Consider the following 24,452-nt stretch of genomic DNA (forward strand, 5'->3'; position numbering starts at 1 on the left):
GAGAAGTTGATCAACTTAGAATTATATTTTTTGTAGTGAAGTCCAAGGGAAGGTGAGGTAGGAGCACTTGATTCTGAGGGACACTCAGAGGTGCTCAAACTATCCTATATTGGGCTTTACATTTTAGCATTCTAATTTTGGTTTAAGTTGATGTTTGAATTAGAAAGTTGGGGCTTACATCCCAACAACACTTGTTGGAGGAATTGCCCAAAAGATGAGGGCTTATAGGGTGATTTAAAATCAACCCTTGCCTCGGACCCTAAGACTAAGGTGATGACTACCGATAGGTAGTGCCTCGAACCTAAATCTAACGAGTGAACGAGGGGCTTACAAACTACACCTCACAAGAGGCATAGCCTGCCCGACCTCTGGATTTATTGTCCCGCCTGGAAGGGACTACCAGCTAACCCTCCTAATCGCTTTTAAAACCATGTTAACCGGTCTCAATGCAAATGCAGAGTGCGGAGGTTGTTTTTATTTAGAATGTAGGACTTACAACTTGGCTTTGAGGCCAAGATGCCTAATTATGTGGGTATGCATATTCTGACTCATAAATAAAAAGACTTTTGTTATCTAATCCTTAAGTGAGGGCCTTTTATATGCAACACATTTGGGCTATGCATGATTGTTTTAATTTTGAAAACTTGGCTCCTTAAAGGGAGCTATGCACTTTTCTTTTATTAGGGAAATCATGAAGTCTAAACCAATTTTTAGATTAATTACATTTTAATGGGTAGAAATCTTATTTTTGTCCTAAGAGCCTACCGCATCTAAAGTTCAAGCCACTCCCAAACAAAAGCAAAGAAAGAAACCTAGGAAAAAGATGCATTTCTATTGCACAACTAGGTAAACAATCAAAGCATGCTTTTATTTATAAATAAAGTACAAGGAATGAAAATAGAGTCAACATTATTACAACTAGATTTGACAGCTGAGTTGTCTGCCATTATACAACCCAGTCAAAATTACAGACTCTACTTGTGGGATTCTTCAGGCTCTTGACTTTTGAATGGACATTGGGCTTCACCTTTGACAGGTACATCCTTCTAGTCCACTTCATTCTTTTGCTCCAAACCCCCACAAGTTTGATACAATTACAATTCTATCAAATACATGTTTGAAAAGAAAAGAGACTCAAACTTGCAGTGGATTAGAAACAGTTTATATAATAAAGCATCACATTAAGAATTTTGTTTAGCACTTAGAGTGCCAAACGCATGCTTCTACCATATTGGCCACATCTTTGGGGGGTTTCAAACAACACCTGTCATGCAATCAGTTTATTATTTATGAGCGCCCCCTTTTTAAATATGACCACTTGCAAGAAGAACATGTATATTTCTACATTATCCACTTAAGGGCAAGTGCCCACAACGTAGACAATCCAAGGGCAATCACACCACAACATCAAATACATGCGCAGAAAAGAAAAAATCCTAATCCTAGCATGCCTAAGGGGCTGTGCACCTAAGTGTGTGAGGCTTGTGTGGCATGTCACACTAAGGGTGTTTGGTTTCATTTTGGAATGAAAATGTTTAATCTTTATCCAAATGTGATTTCACTTTAAGTTGTTTGTGACTTAAAGATTTTATTTGATTTTTTAAATGTTTCATATTTAGGAGGGTTATGAAGAACCCATAAAGTAACCACATGCTTGCTTTTGGGCAAGCCTGTTACTTATGAATCCTGAGATACAATGGTGTAGGCATCCCGCCTTTTGGGGAAGATGCTTGATCATTGCATCAAAAGGAACTTATGTAATTTTTTAGGTGTTTTTGAAGTTCTTTTAATGTTTGGATAAGAGAAGCGTCTATCTAATAGGGTAAGACAGACATGCCTAAGGGGTTTCACTTAGGACTTGGTGAAATCCATCCAATAGGGTAGGATGAACTTCAACAGATTGGATAATTCCTAAGGGACATCTATGGGTTTAGTATTTTAAAAGTCATAGAAAAGATCACTCAATTTGGGTTGAGTGAAAGGGATTACTTAGATTTTGAGTCTAAGAAAGGTGTCCAACATATAACTTTTGGGCTATATGTGGGAGAATTCTCCTTAGCTTTTGGAGCTAAGAGAAGAAATCTCCTACAACTTTGGAGTTGGAGGAGAAATGACCTATAGCTTTTGGGCTAAGGTATGACATTTTCTAAGGCCTTTGGAACCTATAGAAGTGAGGGCGATTAATAGCTTTGAGGCTACGAATCAAAAGAGTGTCTCCTTGAATTTTTTGTATTCAATGAGTTGAGTTTCATTTGCTTAATTTGGATTAGGCAAACAAAGGTGAGTCATTTATTAAGTTTAGCTCAATAAGTGAGAAAGATTTATAACTTTGGAGTTACAAATCAAGAGAGACTATCATTGAACTTTTATGTTCAATGATGGGTATTTAGTTTGCTCAGTTTGGATTAAGCAAACATGAAAAGATGATGTGTAGATTTGGCCTACACATCAAGGATTATTTGTTGAATTTGGTTCAACAAATAAAAGACTTTGGATTGAACTACTTGTTGATTTTGATTCAACAAATAGGTGATTTGGAATAAGATTGATTCACTTACACTTTCATACAACTTTTGAGTTATAGAAAGGAGAAGAGAAGATGCAACTTTGGGTTGCAAAGAGTCCTAGGAATGAGTGCATTTAATTTGAAAATTTACTTGATTTGGCTCTCCAAATTCGGAGAGATTTCAAAGGTGATTTCAATTAATCATTTTGTTATGGGATTTAAAACATAAACCATAGATGTTCATGAAAGACCCCACCACTTCATGAAGTAATTGAAATGCACATTTGAACATCCAATAAATTTGGGGAAAACCAAAAGTAGCATAGCAATATAAACCTTCTACATGCATTCATTAATTTTGTCATAACGTGCGAATCTAGAGGACAAACAATTATGCCACATTTAGAGAAGAATTCTACACCTCGACATTCAATTTTGAATCAAATGTAATCACATATCCTATGGTTTAGTTGTAGGTGAAGGCGCTGGAAAGCAACATGATGCTATTTCATGCATTTAGAGGGCGTTGGATACCAATCCAACGACCCTACGCATATCGGCATGCCTCTTTGGCTCTTACAAGAGAGCAAACAAACGGAAATCACCGGATTTCCGCTGTTTTACGGAGAGGGCAGCACAGATGGGTTGGGGAAGCAAGCAAATGAAGTTTCTAAGGGACCTATGGCTTGGGGACGTCATCCACACATCAATGGCCTTGGGGGACCCTAGGTTTCACTAAGTTTTAGTGTTTTACCTCACCCGGGTTGTCCTAGCGCTCCAATCCAAGCTCCAATTGCTGTCCAAGCTCCTTTGAAAGCTCCAAACTGCTGTCCAAGACTTTCCCAAGGAAGAAGGCTGCTGTCCAAGCGTTTCCGGATGGCGTCGCTGCTGTCCAAGCCGTTCCCAAGGGTGGATTTGCTGTCCAAACTGCTCCGGACAGCAGTTTTCACTGTTTGGAAGGCTCTCAGAAGTTGCGTAGCTGCTGTCCAAGCTTTTCCCAACGTCGCCGCTGCTGTCCAAGCCTTTCCGGATGGTGGATTTGCTGTCCAAACAGCTCCGGACAGCAGTTTGCTGTCCAAAAACGCCCCAAACAGCAGCTTGCACTGTTTTGATGTTGCCGGAGATGATTTGGAAGGAAGTAGAGGCTTCCTACCTTCTCTTGGCTGCAGCATGGGCTGATTTCAGCATGCCTTTGCCCTAGACTATAGAGGTGTTGACCTGCCGTATAAAACAAAAAAAATTAACTCACCTGTTCGGCGCCGAACTCCGCACGTCGTAGCCACTGAAATCCCGTAAATCTAGCGATCAAGAGGGGATTTCTTCTTTCCAATTGAACGGAGAGAGCAATGGCAACGAGAGGGAACTCATTTTCAGCCCAAAGAAGAAGAAGACAACAGTTCTTGGCTAGGTCGCACGCAAGAAGCCACTAGTTGGCCTCTTCCTCTCGCCTGGACGGATGCAGGAATCGCAAGCAAGCAAGAGCCGCTCCCTCTCCCGCTCCTTCTTTCGCTCGGGACGGGGAGAACACGCACGCAAGGGGGGCGGAATCCCCCTTTCTCCCGCTCCCTCTGCGACGGACGAACCGCACGAAGCAAAAAAAAATGGGGGAGCCGATCGCTCCCCCTCCCTCCCATGCTCTGACTGGGATGGGTGAACAAGCAGAGAGCCGAGAGGCTCTCTCCGTCTCCCTCTTCCACTCTATCTCGGACGGGTGAACAAGCTTGGAAGAGCTGAATCCCTCTTCCGCTCTTTTCATTCCCTCTTGGAGATCGCAAGGCTAGCTGGCCTCACCGCCCAAAGGAGCCAATCAATCCTCACACACGTGGAATGAGGGATTTAGGGCAGAATTCCACAAGAAATCTGGGCCCTTCATTTAGATTTCAGATTTAGGTATTTGATTTAGCCTAAATCAAACAATTGGGGCTGAAATTGAGCCCAAATTGGACTTGACTCAAACCGATTTGGGTCGGTTTGGGTCCGAGTGGGTCCGATCAAGTTAATTTTGCAAAATTAAGCTTGAATCGGCGCCGAATTGTGTCGAATTGGGCTCGACAACGCTCGACGGGATTTGATTGGTTTGATTTGATTTTAATTAAATTAAATTGGGTTTAATTTAATTAAATTTGAGTTTAATTCGGATTAATTTCACCTCGACGATGATCAATTGAGTTGATCGAGCGCGATCGAGCTTTGTCGGGCTCGATCGGGGTCGAGTCAATGCGAAAATATTCGTCAACAGAAGGAATCAAATAAGTGGAGATCATCCATCAGTCCATCAATTTAATAATTTATTGTTCTTCCTATATCACAAATTATAAGATAGACTAAACATTGTGAACTATGACTAGTCCTTCGTTACACCAAAGCATCCATATCTAGAAACAATCAAAAGAGAACTTCAATGTTTATGAAGTTAACGTAAAGCTCTGAACTTAACTTATAGAATAAAATAATCACCATGCTAAAAGCATTCAAGCCTTTAAATACTAACAAATATCTCATCTCTTTTAAGTGTAAACAATATTCAAAACATTGCAAGTCATTGAGTTCCTTAACTATGAAGATATAATAGTTTGGAATATCTTTAGCTCGTCAGCTGACACATTACCATCCAAAAAGGTTTGTAAGAAATCCCCAAGTTGTGCATTCAAATCCAGGATCTTAGTCTTAAGTTTTAAATGTTTTCAAATTTTAGAGAGTGGTCACAAGTCTAGGTGGGGAATAGAGGAAGAAATCTTCATAAAACTTTTATTGACGTTAGAGTATGTTTTTAACAGAGGTTACAAGTAAGCTTTCGCCTGAATATCCAGATAATCTCAGAAGATCTTCACCAAGCTTAATTTACCAATGATTTCTTCATCTCATCCTCTCTTTTCTCCCTGTTCATCTATTGTAACGCACAATTTTCTTCGAAGCAAAGTCTCTAGTTTTGTCATAGAAGCTCACTTCCAATTTTCTTAAATGCGTTGAATAAGAGTAAAGAACAAGGGCTAGAAGTGAAAGATATGTTTCTATGAAGAATGAAACCTTTTTCTACTCATATTTAAATCAAAACTGAAGTTTTATTATGCAAAATAATAATAAAAATTTGGCCTGTTACAGTTTGGATTTTGTAGATTACTACTTTTAAATAGCATTTTCATAAAATAATTTTCTTGCTTGATTTTTCCATCTTCATGTATAAATTCTTCCTGTCCTATTTTTCATACAACAAATATTTGATTGTTTTCTTTCGTAATTGTTTGGTGAATTTTTGAATTCTCAACAACAGGATGCTCCATTGGCTGTGCTAAAGGAGCTGGAAGCATTTTTGCTAGAAAACTGTCAAGCGGTGAGGTTTCTTAGAAAGTCTTATCTTATTCCTTAACAGCATTTTTGTTCTTCATCATCATAACTTCATTGTTTTGTGATTTTAGTTTGCATCTTCCCTCTTCAATTTTAAATTAAAACCCTGACTGAATCATGTGCAAACTTCTCGCTATTTTGAAACTGTTCTCTGATCTATTGTTCAGTTTCCCCCGCATTCAATTGATTTGTAGCAGAAAATATGCATGTTCCTTTAGTCTTCTCAAGCGACAAGGTGTTGGTAATGCAGTTGATTGCTATGGGTCTTGCTAACAGTTGTTCATCAGGATTTAATCGTTTTTAAATACACTATTTCGTTAATATATTTTATCACCCAACTACCTTAGATTTGTTTCTCTTCTTTAATCGCTTGGCTGAATTATTCTTTCTAAATATGATATGTCCATCTGTTTCTTTGGACATTCGTTTTGCCTTCATATAGTAGTCCCTTGGCTCTTTATAAAAGATCAAAATAATCCCCAACTATATTAAATGACAATTTTGGTTCATCAACTCCTTAAAGAGGAACCAAAATACTCCCACCGTGGAACTATTTTGATTCCTTTTTAAAGGCTCGAGGGACTAAAATGGTCCTTTAATATAGTTGGAGACCATTTTGGCCATTCATAAAGCGTTAATGGATCATTTTGATCATTTTCTCCTTATAATGCATACCATTTTCATTAACTTTGGCTTGGTTCTTTGTTATAATTAAGAAATGACTATTATAGACTGATGGGTGGAGTGATATATATTGGAACTATGGTTGTTGAAATTCCACATTGTTGATTTGAAATTTTATATTGTGAAGGATAGAAAATGCATCCAATAGATGTGTTGATATAATTAGTGTTGAAGGATTAGTGAAGAAAAAAGGTGCATTTTGCATAATATAGATAGAAGTTGTTTAAAATGATTTTTGAAGCATGAGTTTTCACACCTCAATAAATACTCAACATAACAAAATGAAAAATGATTATTCATAAACCCACACTAAATCCAAATATTGTGGTAAGAGTAATAATGATTATAATGTTTTGTGTTATCCATGTTTATATTCTCTTTGACAGCTTGTATGAACCACATTTGCAGATTTTATGCATTAATTTCTTTCTGAATTTCTTTTCATCTTATCAAGGAGCAAAGTGAGGTACGATTCTGTGTGATGAGGTGGGCGACATCCTTATTTTGTTTACATCATTGCCCTAGCCGATACATTTGCATGCTTGGAAATGAAGACACAAAGATGGATATAAGGTAGAACCATGTTTATTGTTTTATTACTTCTGAATTCAACCACTTGCATTCAATAATATGAACCACTTTTCCTTTTTTACTTTCTATCATGTTTGGGTTAATTTGTTCGTGCTTTTATGTTGATGCATTATCTTACCCTCAGGTTTTTTAGAACTTTTTTTTAATGTTTAAATCATTAACTTACATAAGTTAATCTAAACATTCAGTATAGTACGTGGAAGCATAATTTTAAATTGAGGCACGCCTCCGCGCAATTTGGACCCATGCCACCTTATTGCCTAAGCAAATTTGGCGTTTGTTGAGGCTTATGCCTCAGGTACAGTGAAGGTGTCCACCCCTTCCTAGGTAAGATTATTGATTGCCAAGATGATCAAGATGCTAAATCTTCATTATGCAGGTAATCTGTTACGCCCCGCCAGTTCAGGTTAGAGCCAGTCGCTCGGTTCTGAGGAGCCGGACCCAACTGTCAGGAATAAGGAGGGTATTTCAGCTCCCTTTGTGGGACCAAGGATAGTTATAATTCAATATGCATGGAAGAGAAATAAAGGGAGAAGTGTTTAGGTAGGTTTTAATTAAAATTGGGAGGGAATTATTTAGGGAAAGTGATCCAAATTCAAATTAGGGAGAATCATTTAAGGAAATGGGCTGATTTGGAGGGAAATAAAGAAGCCTATTTAGGGCTAACTATGTTGTTATTTTCAGAGCATGTGATTTGTGTTTGCTGTAGTTTTCTTGGGAGTAGTTCGTAGTGGCGTCTAGGGCTTATGGAGAGTTGATCTATCTCTCGAATAGTAGATTAACTTGTATCTTAGTTTTCGGTGCTGAAATAAAAGTCTTGCTCGCTGATTTATGTTGTGTTTTTCTCTCTGTTCTTGCTGTTTTCTGCTATTAGTAGGCCCGTTACGCATCATAATCATTGATAAAAATAAACTGCTTGGAAATGATACTCTTTTTTGTTTTAAAATAATCCGAAAATATACCTTTGATTATTTGTATGTGTCCAATTTAGTTTGAGCATTAGAAATTTCTACTATATTACTTCGATTATGCAAAACTGATCTTAAATGATCCCTCAAGTAAAATTTGATAGAAATCAGGATTCAAAATTTATGCAAATTTAGTCCCTTAACTATACCAACTTGGTCCTAATTGAGTTCCACAAGAATCATTTGGGATCAATTTTGTATAGTTAAGAGAAAAATTAGAGAAATATGATACTTTGGGATTAAATTGGCCACATTACCATAGTCAGGGACCATCTTGAAATTTAGGCCTTTTTTGTTCTTTTGAAACCTATTATTGTCAAGACTGGGATTGAGGTTGATGGCTAATTTCTTATTTTAAAATTGAATAAAAATAGCAACTAAGAGCAATTTCAAGCTGTTTAGACTACTTTCATCGGCAAGCTGATCAACCTAATCTTCTCCATCTCTCCAAATATGTTCAAATCTAAATTGAAATGAAAATATTACATATTTGTTCTTCTCATCAGGTAAAATCATTCCAACTTCTAGTCACAATGCTAAGGAAAAATCCTTAATATTTATTTTATCTTCAATCCATATATTTAAAGCTTTGCAACATATATGAAACTCTAAGTCAATAAACAAGGTAAAGAGAAGACTCGTTGACCTTTGTATGTATCTTGCAAATAATTCGAGCGAATATGATGACGATAGTGGTCAACAGATGTGACGTCACACGAAATGGGCTTGAAACACCTTAACGCTACCTGTTCAAGAAAAGGATAGCACCAATATGTTTGGAGCATCAAATTCAACAAAGAATGACTCCTGCAATTACTTGGAACAAATGCAAAGAGAACAATGGACTATGGACGCGGTGTCATGCAAAAATTGTCAAACATTGCCTATTCGCAAAATGTACTATGTCGTTGCGTCCAAAACATCGTATTTACTCAAAAAAGCTAGTTCACACGCACTTCAATTAAAAATAATGAAAATGATTGATTACGGATGCGACGTCATGCATAAGCTGTCTATTTCACAAAACGACATATGCCTATGCATCCAAAATGTCCAAATGACCTAGAGAGAATACTTGTATTGAGCAGGTTGTTGTGTGAAGGCAAAATAGTAAATTTTCTCAAACGCAATGTAACTACACGAAAATTAAGATGCTTAAGAAATTATAAATTTCATGGGAAATTAAGCCACACTTATTTTCCTTATTTATTTATTTTTATTAATTTAGTAAAGAAATAATATCAAAAGAAATCTCTACCATTGCTATTAATATCCTTTAAATTCAGCTGAGTTCCTTTAAAATTTTACACCACATTAAGTACTTTGTATCCCATCTCCCTATGCCTTATCTGCATGATCTGTGAGGAAAAAAAAAATTCCACCGTCTTTTCCATCTAGGCATAGCACCAAACGCGCCTCTGTTTTCGCCAACTCCCTCTCTTCTTCTCTGTTTAGCAAATAGCTCCTCAGGCTGAGTCCTTCTTAGTTGCATGATACATTGCACTGACCTCCATTTCATCTGAGCTTCTCTACTGACTTGCTCTGTACTTCACACATCGACAATCTTTACAGTCTCCATCATTGATGTCTTTGCTTCCTCCTCAGCTTTGCTCCTTGTCTCAAATGACTTCCCTCCCTCTCGGACGTGTTGAGCTCATAACTCACTATGCATCTCTTCTCCTCGCTTACACCGTCTCCAGCTAGCTCTCCAAACCCTTGACGCCACATGCCCGGCCAGCACAAAGTTTCTCTCTTCTCATCTTCATTTCTTTCTATACCTTCCTCTCTCTAAACAGAGGGGGATCTCAACACCCCGAATTTTCTATTTAAATAGATAAATTTATTCTTCTCTCTAGCTATCTCTCTCCACTCTCTCTCTTTTCATTTTTTCTTCTACCTTATACTCTCTCCATCTCTTACCCTCTATTTCCTCATCTCTTGCCTCATTGTATAAATCCTCTCTTTAAATAGATAAATCTGTGTTTTCGACTTGTCAAAAATTTGGTCTTCATAGCCTTGTGCGAAAGGTATAATTTGATACTTCAAAATTATTCACCTGTGCGCAGTGTTCCAATGTGGAGTGGAATATTCAAAATTAAGTACTTGTGCGTGCTGTTCCAATACTGTTGGGAAATTAGGTGATGGGGGCTTATCTGGCCTTTTTAAGCATCGTGTGGTCTTACTCCTTCAAACTCTTTGCTCCTACCCGAAATTCTTGAAACTCATAGCATTAAGGATGAGGTGTGGAGGTCACATTGGGCATTTGCTGTGAAGGGCAAATGGGGAGCAACAATATATGATGAAGAAAAATTATCGATGCTTGCAGGTTTACACATATTCAACATTGCCGGAGCTGCATCTTCCTTCTTAGCATCAATACCCACCCCCAACCCCCAAAAAATCCTTCATCAATCTCAATTGCCAACGACCACGTCCTACCACTAATAGTCTCCTTCATCTAATCGTGGGGCTTAACTCCTTCACACTCTTTGCTCCTATCCGAAGTTTTTGAAAGTCATAGCATCAAGGAGGCATGGAGGTCACATTGGACATTGAAGGCTCCAGGGGAGCAACAATGTATAATGAAGAAAAATTCTCAAGGCTTGTGGGTTTACCCATATTCGACATTGCGGAGCTGCATCTTCCCCCTTCTCCTTAGCAACCTCAACTGCCAACGGCCACCTCCTACCACTAATAGTCTTCTTCATCTTCTATGAATTAATCAAAATTTAGCTCACTGCCTCAACTTTTCCCAGACTATCTTAATACAGAGGCCAACATTAACAGCCTTTTTCCCTATTAACACATCTACCTCTGCGCTTTGTAAAGGAGCAGGTTTCTATATTCGAGGATCCATTTTGAATATAACTCCTTACTTTAGAAGAGTTCTGCATAAGATACTGATGGAAACTGATTAATAATCAATAAATCATGAAAAAAGACTGCATTACCCGCACCTAATTCCCAACAAATCTTCTTTTCCACCACCTCTTTAATTGCTCGGAACTTTTCCATCCAGCAAAATCCAAACTTTTGTTCCACCTAACTAGGTTGAACACCTTTACAGTACTTTAAACTAAGAAAGTTAGCCCATAAGCAATATTGAGCTCATAAGGGATTGGACAAGAAAATTTTATACTTGAAAGAATTAACAACGTAGCATGGTCTACTGAAGAGTAACTTTAAATTAGATTCCCGCTTTCCCTAAAAGCACATTGCGAATTAATCCAATGTATATATATATATATATATAGACATAGCATCAACAATCTCTCCCATAGCATTAAATTAAGGTTCCCTTTTTTCCTTCCTTGAATCTTGAGTATGATAATAAAATACCCTACAATCATCCATTGTTTATAATTTTAACGTGACTAAGATCGTTCCACACCTTCCTTCTTTTGATTTAAAAGAGCTTGCATGCACAAAAGCGCACTGAGCTTCATCTCCTACTTGAAAGTGCTACATGTAGTGGCAGATGGCTATTAACTTCCTTTGCTTAAATCCTTTTTTCCCAATAAAAGACTGATTTGTTGGATCTATTTGTCTCCACACATTGGAATACCATAAGTCTATAAAAAGGAAATATTATTGGATTGAACAATAGGAGAAAGCTTTTTAAGACTTACATTAGTTGTTGTGCTTGTAGTACATGTGATATTTTTTACCATAGCTTTTGCCATCGTTTTCCTGTTTTAACTTTAGATCTAGTAGGCCTTGTTTGAGGAGCTTCTACCTCTTCAATCTCTTTTTCTTTTTATAAAAAACTTTAATAGGACCTTCCTCATCACTAAGGGATTAGTGCATTTAGATTTGTCCTAGTTGAGATATGAGAATGTTGCTCGAAAGAATCCAAATATGAAGCAAGAACTTAAGACCTGTCATGTTCTTCACTGGAAGAATCAAAATTGATGTAGACAAGGGGGGGGTCAACTCATGTCCAAAATAAATCAATTTTGTCCTCCCTCGAATTTACAAGCTCAATCAAAATTGAGCTGAAATTTTAGCTCATTTATGAGCTGGTCTTTAGTTCACTTATTGAACTAAGGGTTAGTTCATTATTAGCTAAGTTTAGTTCATAGTTATCTTTTATTTAATGTACTTTTTATTATAGTTTTTAATATCTTCATTTAAGTTGTCTCTTGGGTTTCCAAAAGGGCTTTTGGAATCCCAAGAAGTTGTTTGGTTCCACTCTTCTTTCTCATCCCCTCCGGAAATCTTGCGAGCTCTTTCCAACCTTTCGTCTCGGCTTCTAATCTCTTCGTCTCTCCGCAAGTGCCACTCCACCTGTATCTTTCTTCCAAGTGCAGCAACTTTAGGGTGTCGTCTTTAATTTCGAGTCGAGTTTGTAAGTCGTTGTAATTTTGTGTTTTTAATTTCTAAGTCGGTCTTAGATTTGAAATGTAAGAGTTTGCTCTTCCTCATCTTTAGTCCATTCTTTTATTTTAGAGTGTTAGCGGGTGTTCGGGTGGCTCATCTCTTTTGTGTGGGCGGGGTATAGGCTCACTATATTTCTTGCCCCCACCAAAAATCCAAACCACAATTCTGTTTTACCAAAGGTATTTTAATTCCAGTTACTGATAGCATCCCAGCATAAATATTTAGCAAATAATCAAATCAGGGGGGTTTAATGTTGGCACATTCACTATATCATTCATCAGAACCTGATCCGCATCCAGATTAAATGCTGCAACAGTTTCTGCAGAATTCTGCAACACAATGAATTATTTATGCTCTCCCCCCTCTTTATCGGCAACAATTATATCCTTATTCCCGAGTATCAAAATATTCTCAACCTGAATCATAACATCATTAGGGTCCCCATTTGATTGAACTTTGTAAATTAGTTGATGCGTTTTCTATTTTTTTTATTTAATTCATGAGATCCATTTGATTTAAAGAATTTCTGAAGGACATGTGCACATAATTAGAGGAAAAGTTTTACTCATCAATATGCCAAGAGGATGCAATCATCATTAGCCCTAGTAAAGCTTGACTTCCACGAGTAACCATGCTTGCAATTCTCAATAAGCTAATTAAAAATGTATAATTTATTTCTAAAATTCTGCTCTGCATCTTCTCATTTGATACCAAGTACTTGTGGTGTAGATATGTGGTTGAAGAAAAAGGTAGAGCAATAAATTGAGCAGGAGAATTATAAGGAGATAAAAGTAGAGGTGAAAGGATGTTGTGTAGATGGATTGTTTGGATTTGGAAGTGCTGCTATGGGATGTGAGAAGAGAATATGAATATGGTTTGCTTGGGATGTAAGGAATGGTGAAAAAGTGCTAAGAGGACTTCTTAAAATTTACATTGAGTTCAAATCGAAAAATGAACATTTTATTCTTAAAAATGCTACAACAACATCAAGCCTTTATCCAACTACATGGGGCTGGCTACATGAATACTTTTTTCTCCATTGTGTCCTATTAAGAGTTAAATTCTCATTTAAATCTAATAAAGAAGCATTTCTAATATTTTCTAACCATGTTTTTTCGGTCTATCTCTACATTTCTTAACATATACCAAATCTATTATATCTACTCTCTTAACCTGGTCATCGGAAGGCCGTCGTTTTATGTGGCCAAATCATCTTAGGTGACTCTCTCTAATCTTATTTACCATTGGAGCTATTCTAACCTTTTCATGGATATTCTTGTTTTATATACTGCCTTTAAGAGTAAAGCCACTCATTCACTTGACCATCCTCGTCTCTGTAACACTAAACTTGATATTATGCTTCTCTTTTAATGGATGACATTATGTGCCATAAAGCATTGTAGGTCTCACCACCATCTTATAGAAGTTTCCCTTAAGTTTGAGTGGTACTTTTCTATCACACAACAAGCCCGATGCATTCCTCCACTTCAACCATCCAAATTGAATTCTACTAATGATATCTCAATCTATTTCACCATTACTCTGAATAATAGACCCAAGATATCTAAAATATGTATTCTTATTAATGATTTCATTGACCGAAGTCAAAATCCCCCACTAGATCTATTACTAATAAAATTACACTCCATGTATTCAGTTTTAGATCTACTAAAATGAAAATATTAAGACTCTAAGGTTGATCTCCATAATTCAAGTTTACCTTCAATTTCTTTCTAATCTTATCAACAAGTAGGATATCATCAATAAAAAGAATACACCAGGGTACATTCTCTTGCAAATGTCTAGTAAGAACACCCATGACTAAAGCTAAAAGATATGGGCTTAAGGTTGATCCTTGATGTAATCCAACTGACATAGGAAAATACTTGGTCAAAACACCTTTTGTTTGAACACAAGTAATAGCTCATGCATACATATTCTTAATGACTTGAATATAAGCATTATTAACCCCTTTTTTTTCTACAATTCTCCATAGCACTTATCTTGGAACTTTATCATATGCTTTCTTTAAATCAATAAATATTATATTAGATTCTCCTTTCTCTATATTTCTTCATCAAACCTCTCAATAAATATATAGCTTCCATAGTAGACTTACCTGGCATAAATGCAAATTGATTTTGAGAAACATTAGTATTACATCATAACCTATGCTTCATAACTCTCTCCCTTAGTTTTAATGTATGACACATTAACTAAATTCATCTATAATTCACACAATCTTGTGCATCACCTTTATTCTTAAAAATAAGAATCAACAGACTCATCTCCTTTATTCTTTAAAATGTTTCATGCCATTATTTGTAGTTGCTTATTTTGGAATGTCAAGTACAAAGTGCCATTTTTGTGTGGTAAAAGTACTTTTATGCTAACAGAACGTTTACTTTTATGCTTTTTATGTGGCCAGAGAATCTGGTCTATTGCGTTTTGCTCCAGATCCATTTAAGGCTGTTCTTTTACAGAAGCATTCCTATGGTTCTGATCTACTTATCATTGGAGTATCCGTTAATGCAGTTTTTGACGAGCCCAAAATAAAGGAGATTCAAAGTTCGAATTCTTTATTCCAGTTTTTTTTGCTATAGCTGTGTCCTGAATTCTTGAACTACATCAACTGACGAGATATGACATACCACTTTACCCTCCCCTTGGGACAGACTAGTCATGGATGCAGCAGTTTTTGTTCTTTGTAATGACATCTTTCTGACATACTTTTCTTGGATCCTTAAATAGGGAGCTGACACATGTTAAAGAATTGGGGAGATGGATGAGGCAGACATCCTTGCATCTTTTGACCTGCTACTTCAGAAGCTGTGGCTTCATGCCACAGCCGAGTTACCTCTCCTTTGCATTGAAAAGTAGAGTTTATACAGGAGAATCCTTCCTATTTTTTATTTGTGTTTTTGGAGCTTCTTCGAGCAAGTTCTTGCATTGAGTTGGTATAACTAAGCAAGAAAAAATTTTCCTTGCATGCTTTTAGTATTTACCTTTTTGAGAATGATCAATATGCTCCACTGATCTAATCTCATCCCTGACACCATATTTATGTCCAGAATATTGAACAACCCTTTTAATTATTCTCTTGTTCCGGGTGTTTGATCACTGGCTTTCTACTTTCAATTCATGTATTGTACTGTATGGAGTAGGATTAAATGCTCCTTTTATTTGTCACTGAAAATAGTTGTATAACAATTGCTTGAGTTTGTGCGTAGATTTTTTATTTTTTGTTCTTATTTTGTGGAGTTGTTCAGGGAAATGGCTCTTGAAGGCCTTCATCTGACCAAGGATCAAGAATTATTGAATAGTGCAGATGATAATGCCAATTATCCTAAGTTGAAAGATATGCTTGACTACATCTGTTTGCAGCAGCCAAAATTGTTAGATTCTACTGAGCATAGGGAGAAGGGACTTCTCTTTCCTTCAAAGACTTATTTTGCTATGGTTAGGTTTTTGTTGAAGTGCTTTAAGGCAGATTGCAGAATATGTGATTCTGTAACTGATGAGTTCAGAGCTACAGTACTGACTTTGTGCCAAGTGTTGGAGCATGGAATGGCTTTTGATGGATCTGTTGAGTTGCATGCTGCTTCCATGAAGGCTTTAGTTGAGATTGGTTCTCATCAGCAGAAGGTTGTTTCCTTACTATTTTTTTGTTTACATGCAGCACATGTTCACTCTATTATCATTTTTTTGGTTTCCTTGCTCGTTGCAGTTGGTGGCATCCCGATTTGCAGGACGCTTGCCTTGGTTAAAGCTTCTCTTGGGTCATGTTGATTTTGATACTCGAGAATCTGCATCAAGGCTATTGGGAATAGCATGTTCTGTAATTTCTACCACCGAAGCTACTGCTCTAACCACAGACCTAGTTTCCACAATAACTCAAACCAAATCGTTGAGGTCTGCCTAATTTCTTAACAGAGATTTGTATTTGCATTTATTTATGTGAAAGCAATGTATTTATTTCTTAATGATACAGGTATGAAAATCAACATGGGCTTTTGTGTGCAATTGGGTATGTTCTAGCAGAGTGTATGAAGGAAGTTCCCAAAGTAATTTTCGAGTCACCAGAGATATTTCTGTTTTTTCAAGTCAAATTTGATTCACTTTTTTTCATTTCGAATATCCTTAATTCTTAAGATTTCTATCTCTATTGGCTACTGGAACTCATTTTGAACGTTTTATTCAGTGGAATCAGATTAGGACCCATTTTAACGGTTTATCAGAAGTCTTATACTGGCTATCAACGTAAAATCTGCCTTTGTTTTGAGCTTGAGACTGATGATAACCTTTTTAAATGACATTTAATTTAGTCAACTAGAATATCATCCTAGTTCTTACTGTGTAGAATATGTGGCTAGAATATCAGCCTCCCCCACCTAGTGTGTGAATGTGATGTTTCGCAAGCTTTGGTATAAGTATCTTTGTAAGAACCTTCGGTTCCATAACCTGAAAACGAAGGGATGAAGACGTTGATTTGTTGCAGCCGGTTTTGTTACCTAAAAACGAAGAAGACATCTGTCATTTGAGTGTGCGTCGATTACGTCACTTGGAAGTCGAGGGAAATGAAGGAGCATTTGAGGAAGATGAATGGCTGGCCATTCCTTCATTCGGTATTGACAAAGACGAAGGATATGAAGAGCATGGAAGAGGGAGCATTCAATGTCACCCGGTGTCGAGGAGAAGGAATTTGAATGAGGAGTTGAATGGTAGGTGGGTCTCATAATTTTCGGGTGAAGACGAAGGGTTTGTTGGGGAGATAAAAGGCAATGGTTCGGTCCTTTACAAATCAGATAGACGAGAAGAAGGAGATAGAAGAGATCGAGAGAGAAATAAGTGTCAAGGGAGAAGAAGAGCACCAACGCCGATAGGGAGCGTTGATGAAGGCTTGGGCTCATAGGTTATTTTAAAGAATGGTTAAGTTTATTAGTAATTTTTTTTAAATATAATTTTATTTGATATTAGGGTTTTAAGGGAAGAGAAGAGTGGAAGATTATTGATTTTATTATGCATTTTTAAATTATGTGAATTTGTTAATTACTATAGAAAATATTAAGTTAAATGACAAACTAGAATTTTAAATTATTTTTTAAATTGAAAACAAGAATGTTTAGTGACTTTCTTTAATGTTTTCTTTCACTGGATCAACTCCAACCTTTTCATGCATATGGTTGTTTTGTATTTTGTCTCTAAGAGTAAAGTCACTCATCCACCTAAGAATCCTCATCTCTGCAACACTTAATTTTATGCCCATCTTTTAATGGCCAATATTCTGCGCCATAAAGCATTGCAGGTCTCACCATCTTATAGAATTTTCTCTTAAGTTTGATGGGTATTTTTCTATCAAACGACAAGCCCGATGCATTCCTCTACTTCAACCATCCAACTTTAATTCCATTTATAATATCCCCATCTATTTCACCATCACTCCGAACAATAGGCCCAAGATATCTAAAACGTGTACTCTTATTAATGATTTGATTGCCCAAAGTCATAATCCCTCTACTAGATCTATTACTACTAAAATAACACTCTATGTATTTAGTTGTAGATCTACTCAAACGAAAACCTTTGGACTTTAAGGTTGGCCTCCATAATTCATGTTTACCTTCAACTCCCTCTCTAGTCTTATCAAGAAGAAGAATATTATTAGCAAAAAGCTTCCATCATGGTGCATATTCTTGCAAATGTCTAGTAAGAACATCCATGACTAAAGCAAAACATATGGACTTAAGGCTGATACTTGATGTAATTCAACTTATATAGGAAAATATTTGGACAAACCACTTTGTGTTTTTTTTTAACCACTTTGTGTTTGAACACAAGTAACTGCTCCTACATGCACATCATTAATGACTTGAATATAAACATTATTAACCTATTTCTTTTCTTGAACTCTCCAAAGCACTTCTCTTAGAACTTTATCATATGCTTTCTCTTAATCTATAAATATCATATGTAGATCCTCCTTATTCTCTATGTTTCTCCATCAAACCTCTCTATAAATGTATAGCTTCCACAGTAGACCAACCTAGCATGAATCCAAATTGATTTTGAAAAATATCAGTATCATGATGTAATCTATGCTTAATAACTCTCTCCAATAGCTTTAAATAATGACACATCAACCTAATTTCTTTATAATTCACACACTTGTGAATCACCTTTATTCTTAAAAATAGGGATCAACACACGTTCTCTTCTCATCTGACATCTTTCTAGTCTTTAAAATAATATTGAAAAATTTCGTAAGCTAAGAAATTCCTTAATCTTCTAAGAATTTTCACACCTCTATTGGAATATGATCAAGTCCAATGACTTTTTTGGACTTCATTTTTTTGATATCTCTTAACTTTGATTTTACTAATACTCTGATAAAAACAAAAATATTTATCTTCATTTAGGATATTAAAGTCACTAAAGTCAATTGTATTCTCATAATTTTCATTGAAAAGGTTATCAAAATATTTCATCAATATTGTCTTCTAATAAAAATATATTTTTTATCTTTATCCTTAATGCACTTATCTTGAACTAAATTCTTACTTCTGCTATTTCTTTGCTTGACTAATTTATACATACATCTTTTGCCCTCCTTAGTTTCTAATATATTATATAAATCATTAAAAACTAAATTCGTTGCATCGCATATTGCTTTTTTAGACTCCTTATGAGCCTCTTTATATATTTCTCAATTTTTAAAATTTTATGTCTTTCCCAATTTTAATGTTTTTATATCTAAATTAATTTTTACATCAATGTTTCTTATTTTTTATCTTTTTGTTGCATATTTTGATTATGCCACAAATTATTTTAACTTTTAAAAGCTTTTCCTTTTGATATTTCATGTACATCTTTTATAACATTCTTAATATTATTAGTTTTTTCCCCATATAACATTAGCTTTCTTATGAACAGACAAACTCTTAAGATTTTGAATTTTTCTCTCAAAAATATTTTTTTAAGTGTTTTTAATTGCCCTTATCTAATCCTAAAACAACATTTTACTTTATTTTTTACATTATTCTCTTTCATCTTAAAGTCAAAAACTAATAAGCGACGTTGGGTACATTAATTTTTATTTGGAATAATTCTACAATCTTTCAATCTAAATGATCTATTTTTTATAAGAAAATAATCAATTTGAGTTTTACCATATCAATTCTTATAAGTGATAAGATGTTCATCTTTTTTCTTAAATAAAATATTAGCAATTACAAAATTATAAGCTAGGGCAAAATCTAATATGGTCTTACCATCTTCATTAATCGTTTTAAATCCACAGCCATTATTAATGCTTTTAAAATCATCTACCTCTCAACCAATATGCCCATTTAAAATATCCGTTAATAAAAAAATATTTTTTCAAGACGCATCTTTTGTATCAATTTTTCTAAGTCATTTTTAAATTTTAATTTTGAATACATATTCAAATATACTTAAGGGAAAATTATCAGCAGAATTCAAGTTGGATGGTTGAAGTGGCGGAATGCATCGGGCTTGTTATGTGATAGTAATGTACCCCTCAAACTTAAGGGAAAATTCTATAAGATGGTAGTGAGGCCTGCAATGCTTTATGGTGTCGAATGTTGGCCATTAAAAGAGAAGCATAATACTAAGTTAAGTGTGGCAGAGATGAGGATGCTTAGATGGATGAGTGGCTTTACCCTTAGAGATAGGATACGAAATGAGCATATACGTGAAAAGGTTGGAGTAGCTCCAGTAGAAGATAAGATTAGAGAGAGTCGCCTTAGATGGTTTGGTCACATAAAAAGGCGGCCTTCCGACGACCCAGTTAAGAGAGTAGAGGTATTAGATTTGACTTGTGTTAAGAAAGGTAGGGGTAGACCTAAAAAGACTTGGTTAGAAAATATTAGGAATGACCTTTCTTTATTAGATTTAAACGAGAATTTGACTTTTAATAGGACACAATGGAGAAAAAGGATTCATGTAGCCGACCCCACGTAGTGGGATAAAGGCTTGATGTTGTTGTTGTATTCAAATATACTTAATGAGGATAAATACTTATAATATTAATAATCTTAGCACGAATAACAATCTTTAAAGCTATAATTCTATCTTTAATTCTATTAATTTCTAAAATATTATCCTTCAAACTCCTATCTATAATTACATTTATACCATTTTAAATACAAGTCTTACCTGAATATCATAGTTTAAATTTTAAACTATTAATCTTCTTAGCCTTTTCTCCAACCCATTTAGTTTCCAGATTGTATAGAATATTTATCTTCCTATGAATTATAATATCTATTAATTTCATTAATTTGTCTGTATGGGAATATATATTTCAAGTTTCTATCCTAATTCTAGTTTAATGGATTAACTTTTTTTCTCCATTCGTCCATGATGTGGGAATCCTTGCACACTTATTGATGTATTCAGGGTATACATCGTGTCGCTTTCAGGAAATTTCCTAGTATTAATAAAATATATTATTCATGTCATGTTTATTCAACAAATTTTTTGTTGGCTGCCGACTTCATAATACAATCCTCTACTTTTCTCATTTAGGACTTAGGACCTGACAATAACAGTGTTATAAAATATAAATTATGATGTTAGTTGACGACAACGAAGTGGTGATTAAGGTGAATTGTGTGGCATTTGATTACAAGTTGAGTGCTCATGTTCCTAATTTATGGCAATAATGTTGTCTTTATAAGTATATTTAATTGCTTGTCGTATTACAAATTATTTGTGTTATTTTTGTGAAATGCAATTGGCCAAATTGAATTTGATGACATAGATTTACCAAGTTTCAATTATTTAGGACAAGTCATATATTGTTTATTAGGCATAATGATAATGATATGAAATGAGATAGAGAATGCAAAAAAGGTATTAAGTAGAAATGCTTGCATTTGTATGATTGAATGATGAAGTACACTTCGTTGTTGTATTCATTTGCCCACATGCATGGAAGTACTTCCATTAGTACTATTTAGATAGTGGCTCCTGTGATGATTGTATTATTTATAAAAATTATAACGCTATGATATACATATGAAGTATATAGATATGCATAATATTCATGATCTTTCTCAAATAAATTTAATCACTTTATGTTTTGTAAGGAGCATGCATGTTATTCAAAATATCTTGTATTATTTAAATTTTGAAGTATGACGTACTAACTGAGTTACGTTATGCCTCACTTCATATTTACAAAATGTTCACAAATATTATTTAAAGAATTTGAATGAGTGAAAGAGGAGAGAAGATGCATCGTACGTGTGACACTACTAGAGAAAGATATATATGGTGTTTTACTTTAAAAATATATTTGAGGCTTTATTAGCTCTTTTAGTGTATCAATTTTTTTTAGAAATTTTAGAGGATGAAATTTTAAATAATCGTCTATTCTCGCCTCGTAATTTTGAGCCTTCAAGTCGAGTCATGATAGTGTATTTGATGTTAAGTTTGTCATACTCCTTGGATGATAAATTTTAAAGAATATAAAATTGTTGTGTGAAATATGGTAACAACTAAAAAAATTTCTTGTGCACGCATATGTAGCTTATTCATTGTTTCATGCTATTGATGTTATTGGATTTTTGTGTTGACATTTTGCCTGATGTATTTTTTTGTTTCGATGATATATTTTAATCCACCATCTCATAATTTATTCTACTCAAACTTGACTGCACCTTGCATGTAATGTTTGAATTATTTATTTATTTTTAAGTTAATACTTTATTATCAAGAAAATACTGGTGACTGTTAACCATAATAAGTATTTTAAGGCTGAATCGACTGAAAATGGAGAAAATGGCGAGGAAAAAATGCTCCATCATGCAAACATTGTGCAAAAAGTATCTAACAAAATAGAAATCGTCTGAACAATGTACGTTTGCTAAATGTACTACGTCAGTGCATTTGAGACAATATAAATAACTAAATAAGCATATTGCTTAGGCCATTGCATGAAGAAAATTGGGAAATTCACTTGCGTGAGGCGATAACACAATTTTGATTTGAGTGTACGACAAAAATATTGCACAAAAAAAATCAATATATATTGGCAACAAGCAGTAAGGAAGGCTTAGGGAGTTAGCAGGATGAAGGCTTGGTAGGACCATCGGCTCGTGCAGGATAATAGAAGCTCATGAAACAAGGGGATTTAACGCTGTCGATCTCGCAATCACCATCAACCTAGTTACAGTTGTCATTGCTGATTTCAATAGAGCTCCTCTTCACTCTGCTCTCTTTCCCTCTTTTTTGCTCCCTTCCCACTCTTTACCTCTCCTCATCTCTCTATTTCTCTCCCTAGATCACTTTCTTACTCACCCCCTCTCTAACTTTCTTTATATCTCTCTCTTCCCTCTCTTTCTCCATTATTTCTTTTTTTTTTCTCTCTATCTCACTCAATCTCTTCCCCCTCTCTCTATCTCTCTGCTTCTCTAATTCCATTTCTTTTTCTAACTATTTCTCTCCCTCACTCTTTCTCTTTCTATTCACTTTGTCTCTCTTTCTCCTTAACTCTAACTTTCCCTCTCCACCTTTTCTCTCTAAGAAGAGGGAAAAAAAAAGGAAAAAGACAAGAAATTGTGTATTTTCCTTGCCTCGTTGTGCATTCATTGCGTCACCATTTTGTGCGCAAGGTTAATGTTTGGGAAGCTCACAGATATGCTTGAGTACCTGTACACGTCTTTGTTGATGCGATGGGAAAATCTTACTTTGCTTGCTTCTCAAGCAGGAAGGGTTACCCTATACATGCTTTTCTTGGCACACTAGGGAGTTGAAGAGCCTATACATATCTTTCTTAATCTTATTACAGTTGGTAAGAAGGCCATGCCTAACAAAAAAGAGTGCCATACACATCTTTTTTTACGTGTATGGGAAAGCTTTTTTGCAATGTTTACATGTATTTATGAAGACCCATATGCATCTTTTTAAGCATGGTGAGAGTAGAAAACATGGCCATGATATTTACACCACCCATATACACATTTATCAGCGTGGTGGGCAAGTCCATACTCACTATAAATGACCCCTATGTGGAGGACACCAGGAGGTTACAATAATCTTCAACTGATCAAACTTGCATGGAACAAAAAAAAAAGATGAACACTTTGGACTACACAAGCAACAAAAATGATAAAATGAATATAAATTGAAAAATAAGAAAATATAAATATAGAAAAAGAAGAAAAGTGTATGATAATAGTTGAACACAAATGAGGCTTATTAGGGAATTGTTACGCATAAAATCCTTTTAAGAATACACTTGATGATATGTGCTAATAATGAAAATAAATTACACAAGCTTGTACTTGTAGCCAGAAAAATGATCCCCCTATGAGGCCCACTCAAGTAAATACAAGTCCCCACATATTGAGAAATGGTCTCCTTTTGAAAAACACACGAAGGATTCTAACTCATGAAATTCACAATCGTATTCGGAACATATGCACAATCATAGACTTAAGTTGAAATTCATGCACGCATTTCAAAGACAATGCATTCGTGTGAGTAATTGCTATGTTAAACCCTTACATAGGTCCAATAATCAGGTGTTCACGTGAATAATTTTAAAACAAAGCAAGTGGTCTAACATGTCATGAGTTGCAAAAATGCCCTAAGCTATGTGGATATTAAGGAATTTGTTCACGCTCCGTGAATAGATAATGTGTTTATTAAATAAATAGTATTCCGCTGGACGAATAGTACTCCCCCATGATTAAATTGTTTTTTAATGAGGTAAAGTAGTGTATCGTGGCTATCACGGGTCTCATGACTATTTTAGTATGGTGTCCATGATCCGTCAAATAACTGAAAGCAATTTTGTCTATACATTTTTCAAATGGATAGTTCAAATATTCAAAAATCATGCAAGTGCATTAAAAAGTAAAAGATTTTTGATGAGCGTGCAAGCACAATAGGTAACTACACCTAAGATCATTCAAGTATATAGGTCCATCATATAAGTGTATCAAGAAATA

At 35.3% G+C, this 24,452-nt stretch overlaps 1 protein-coding gene across 1 annotated transcript in view; it reads left to right on the top strand.

The window, feature by feature from the left end:
• Positions 1–24,452, top strand: part of LOC110099972 (proteasome adapter and scaffold protein ECM29) — a gene marked incomplete in the record, with an annotated part of 142,753 nt that overhangs the window by 41,283 nt on the left and 77,018 nt on the right. The window contains 5 exon segments of the mRNA XM_020827318.2: positions 5,778–5,837; positions 6,990–7,108; positions 15,744–16,119; positions 16,202–16,386; positions 16,466–16,538. Coding sequence (XP_020682977.1) covers positions 5,778–5,837; positions 6,990–7,108; positions 15,744–16,119; positions 16,202–16,386; positions 16,466–16,538 — 813 coding nt within the window.

This window comes from Dendrobium catenatum, unplaced genomic scaffold (genome assembly GCF_001605985.2).
Source record: "Dendrobium catenatum unplaced genomic scaffold, ASM160598v2 fragScaff_scaffold_1145, whole genome shotgun sequence".
NCBI lineage: Eukaryota > Viridiplantae > Streptophyta > Magnoliopsida > Asparagales > Orchidaceae > Dendrobium > Dendrobium catenatum.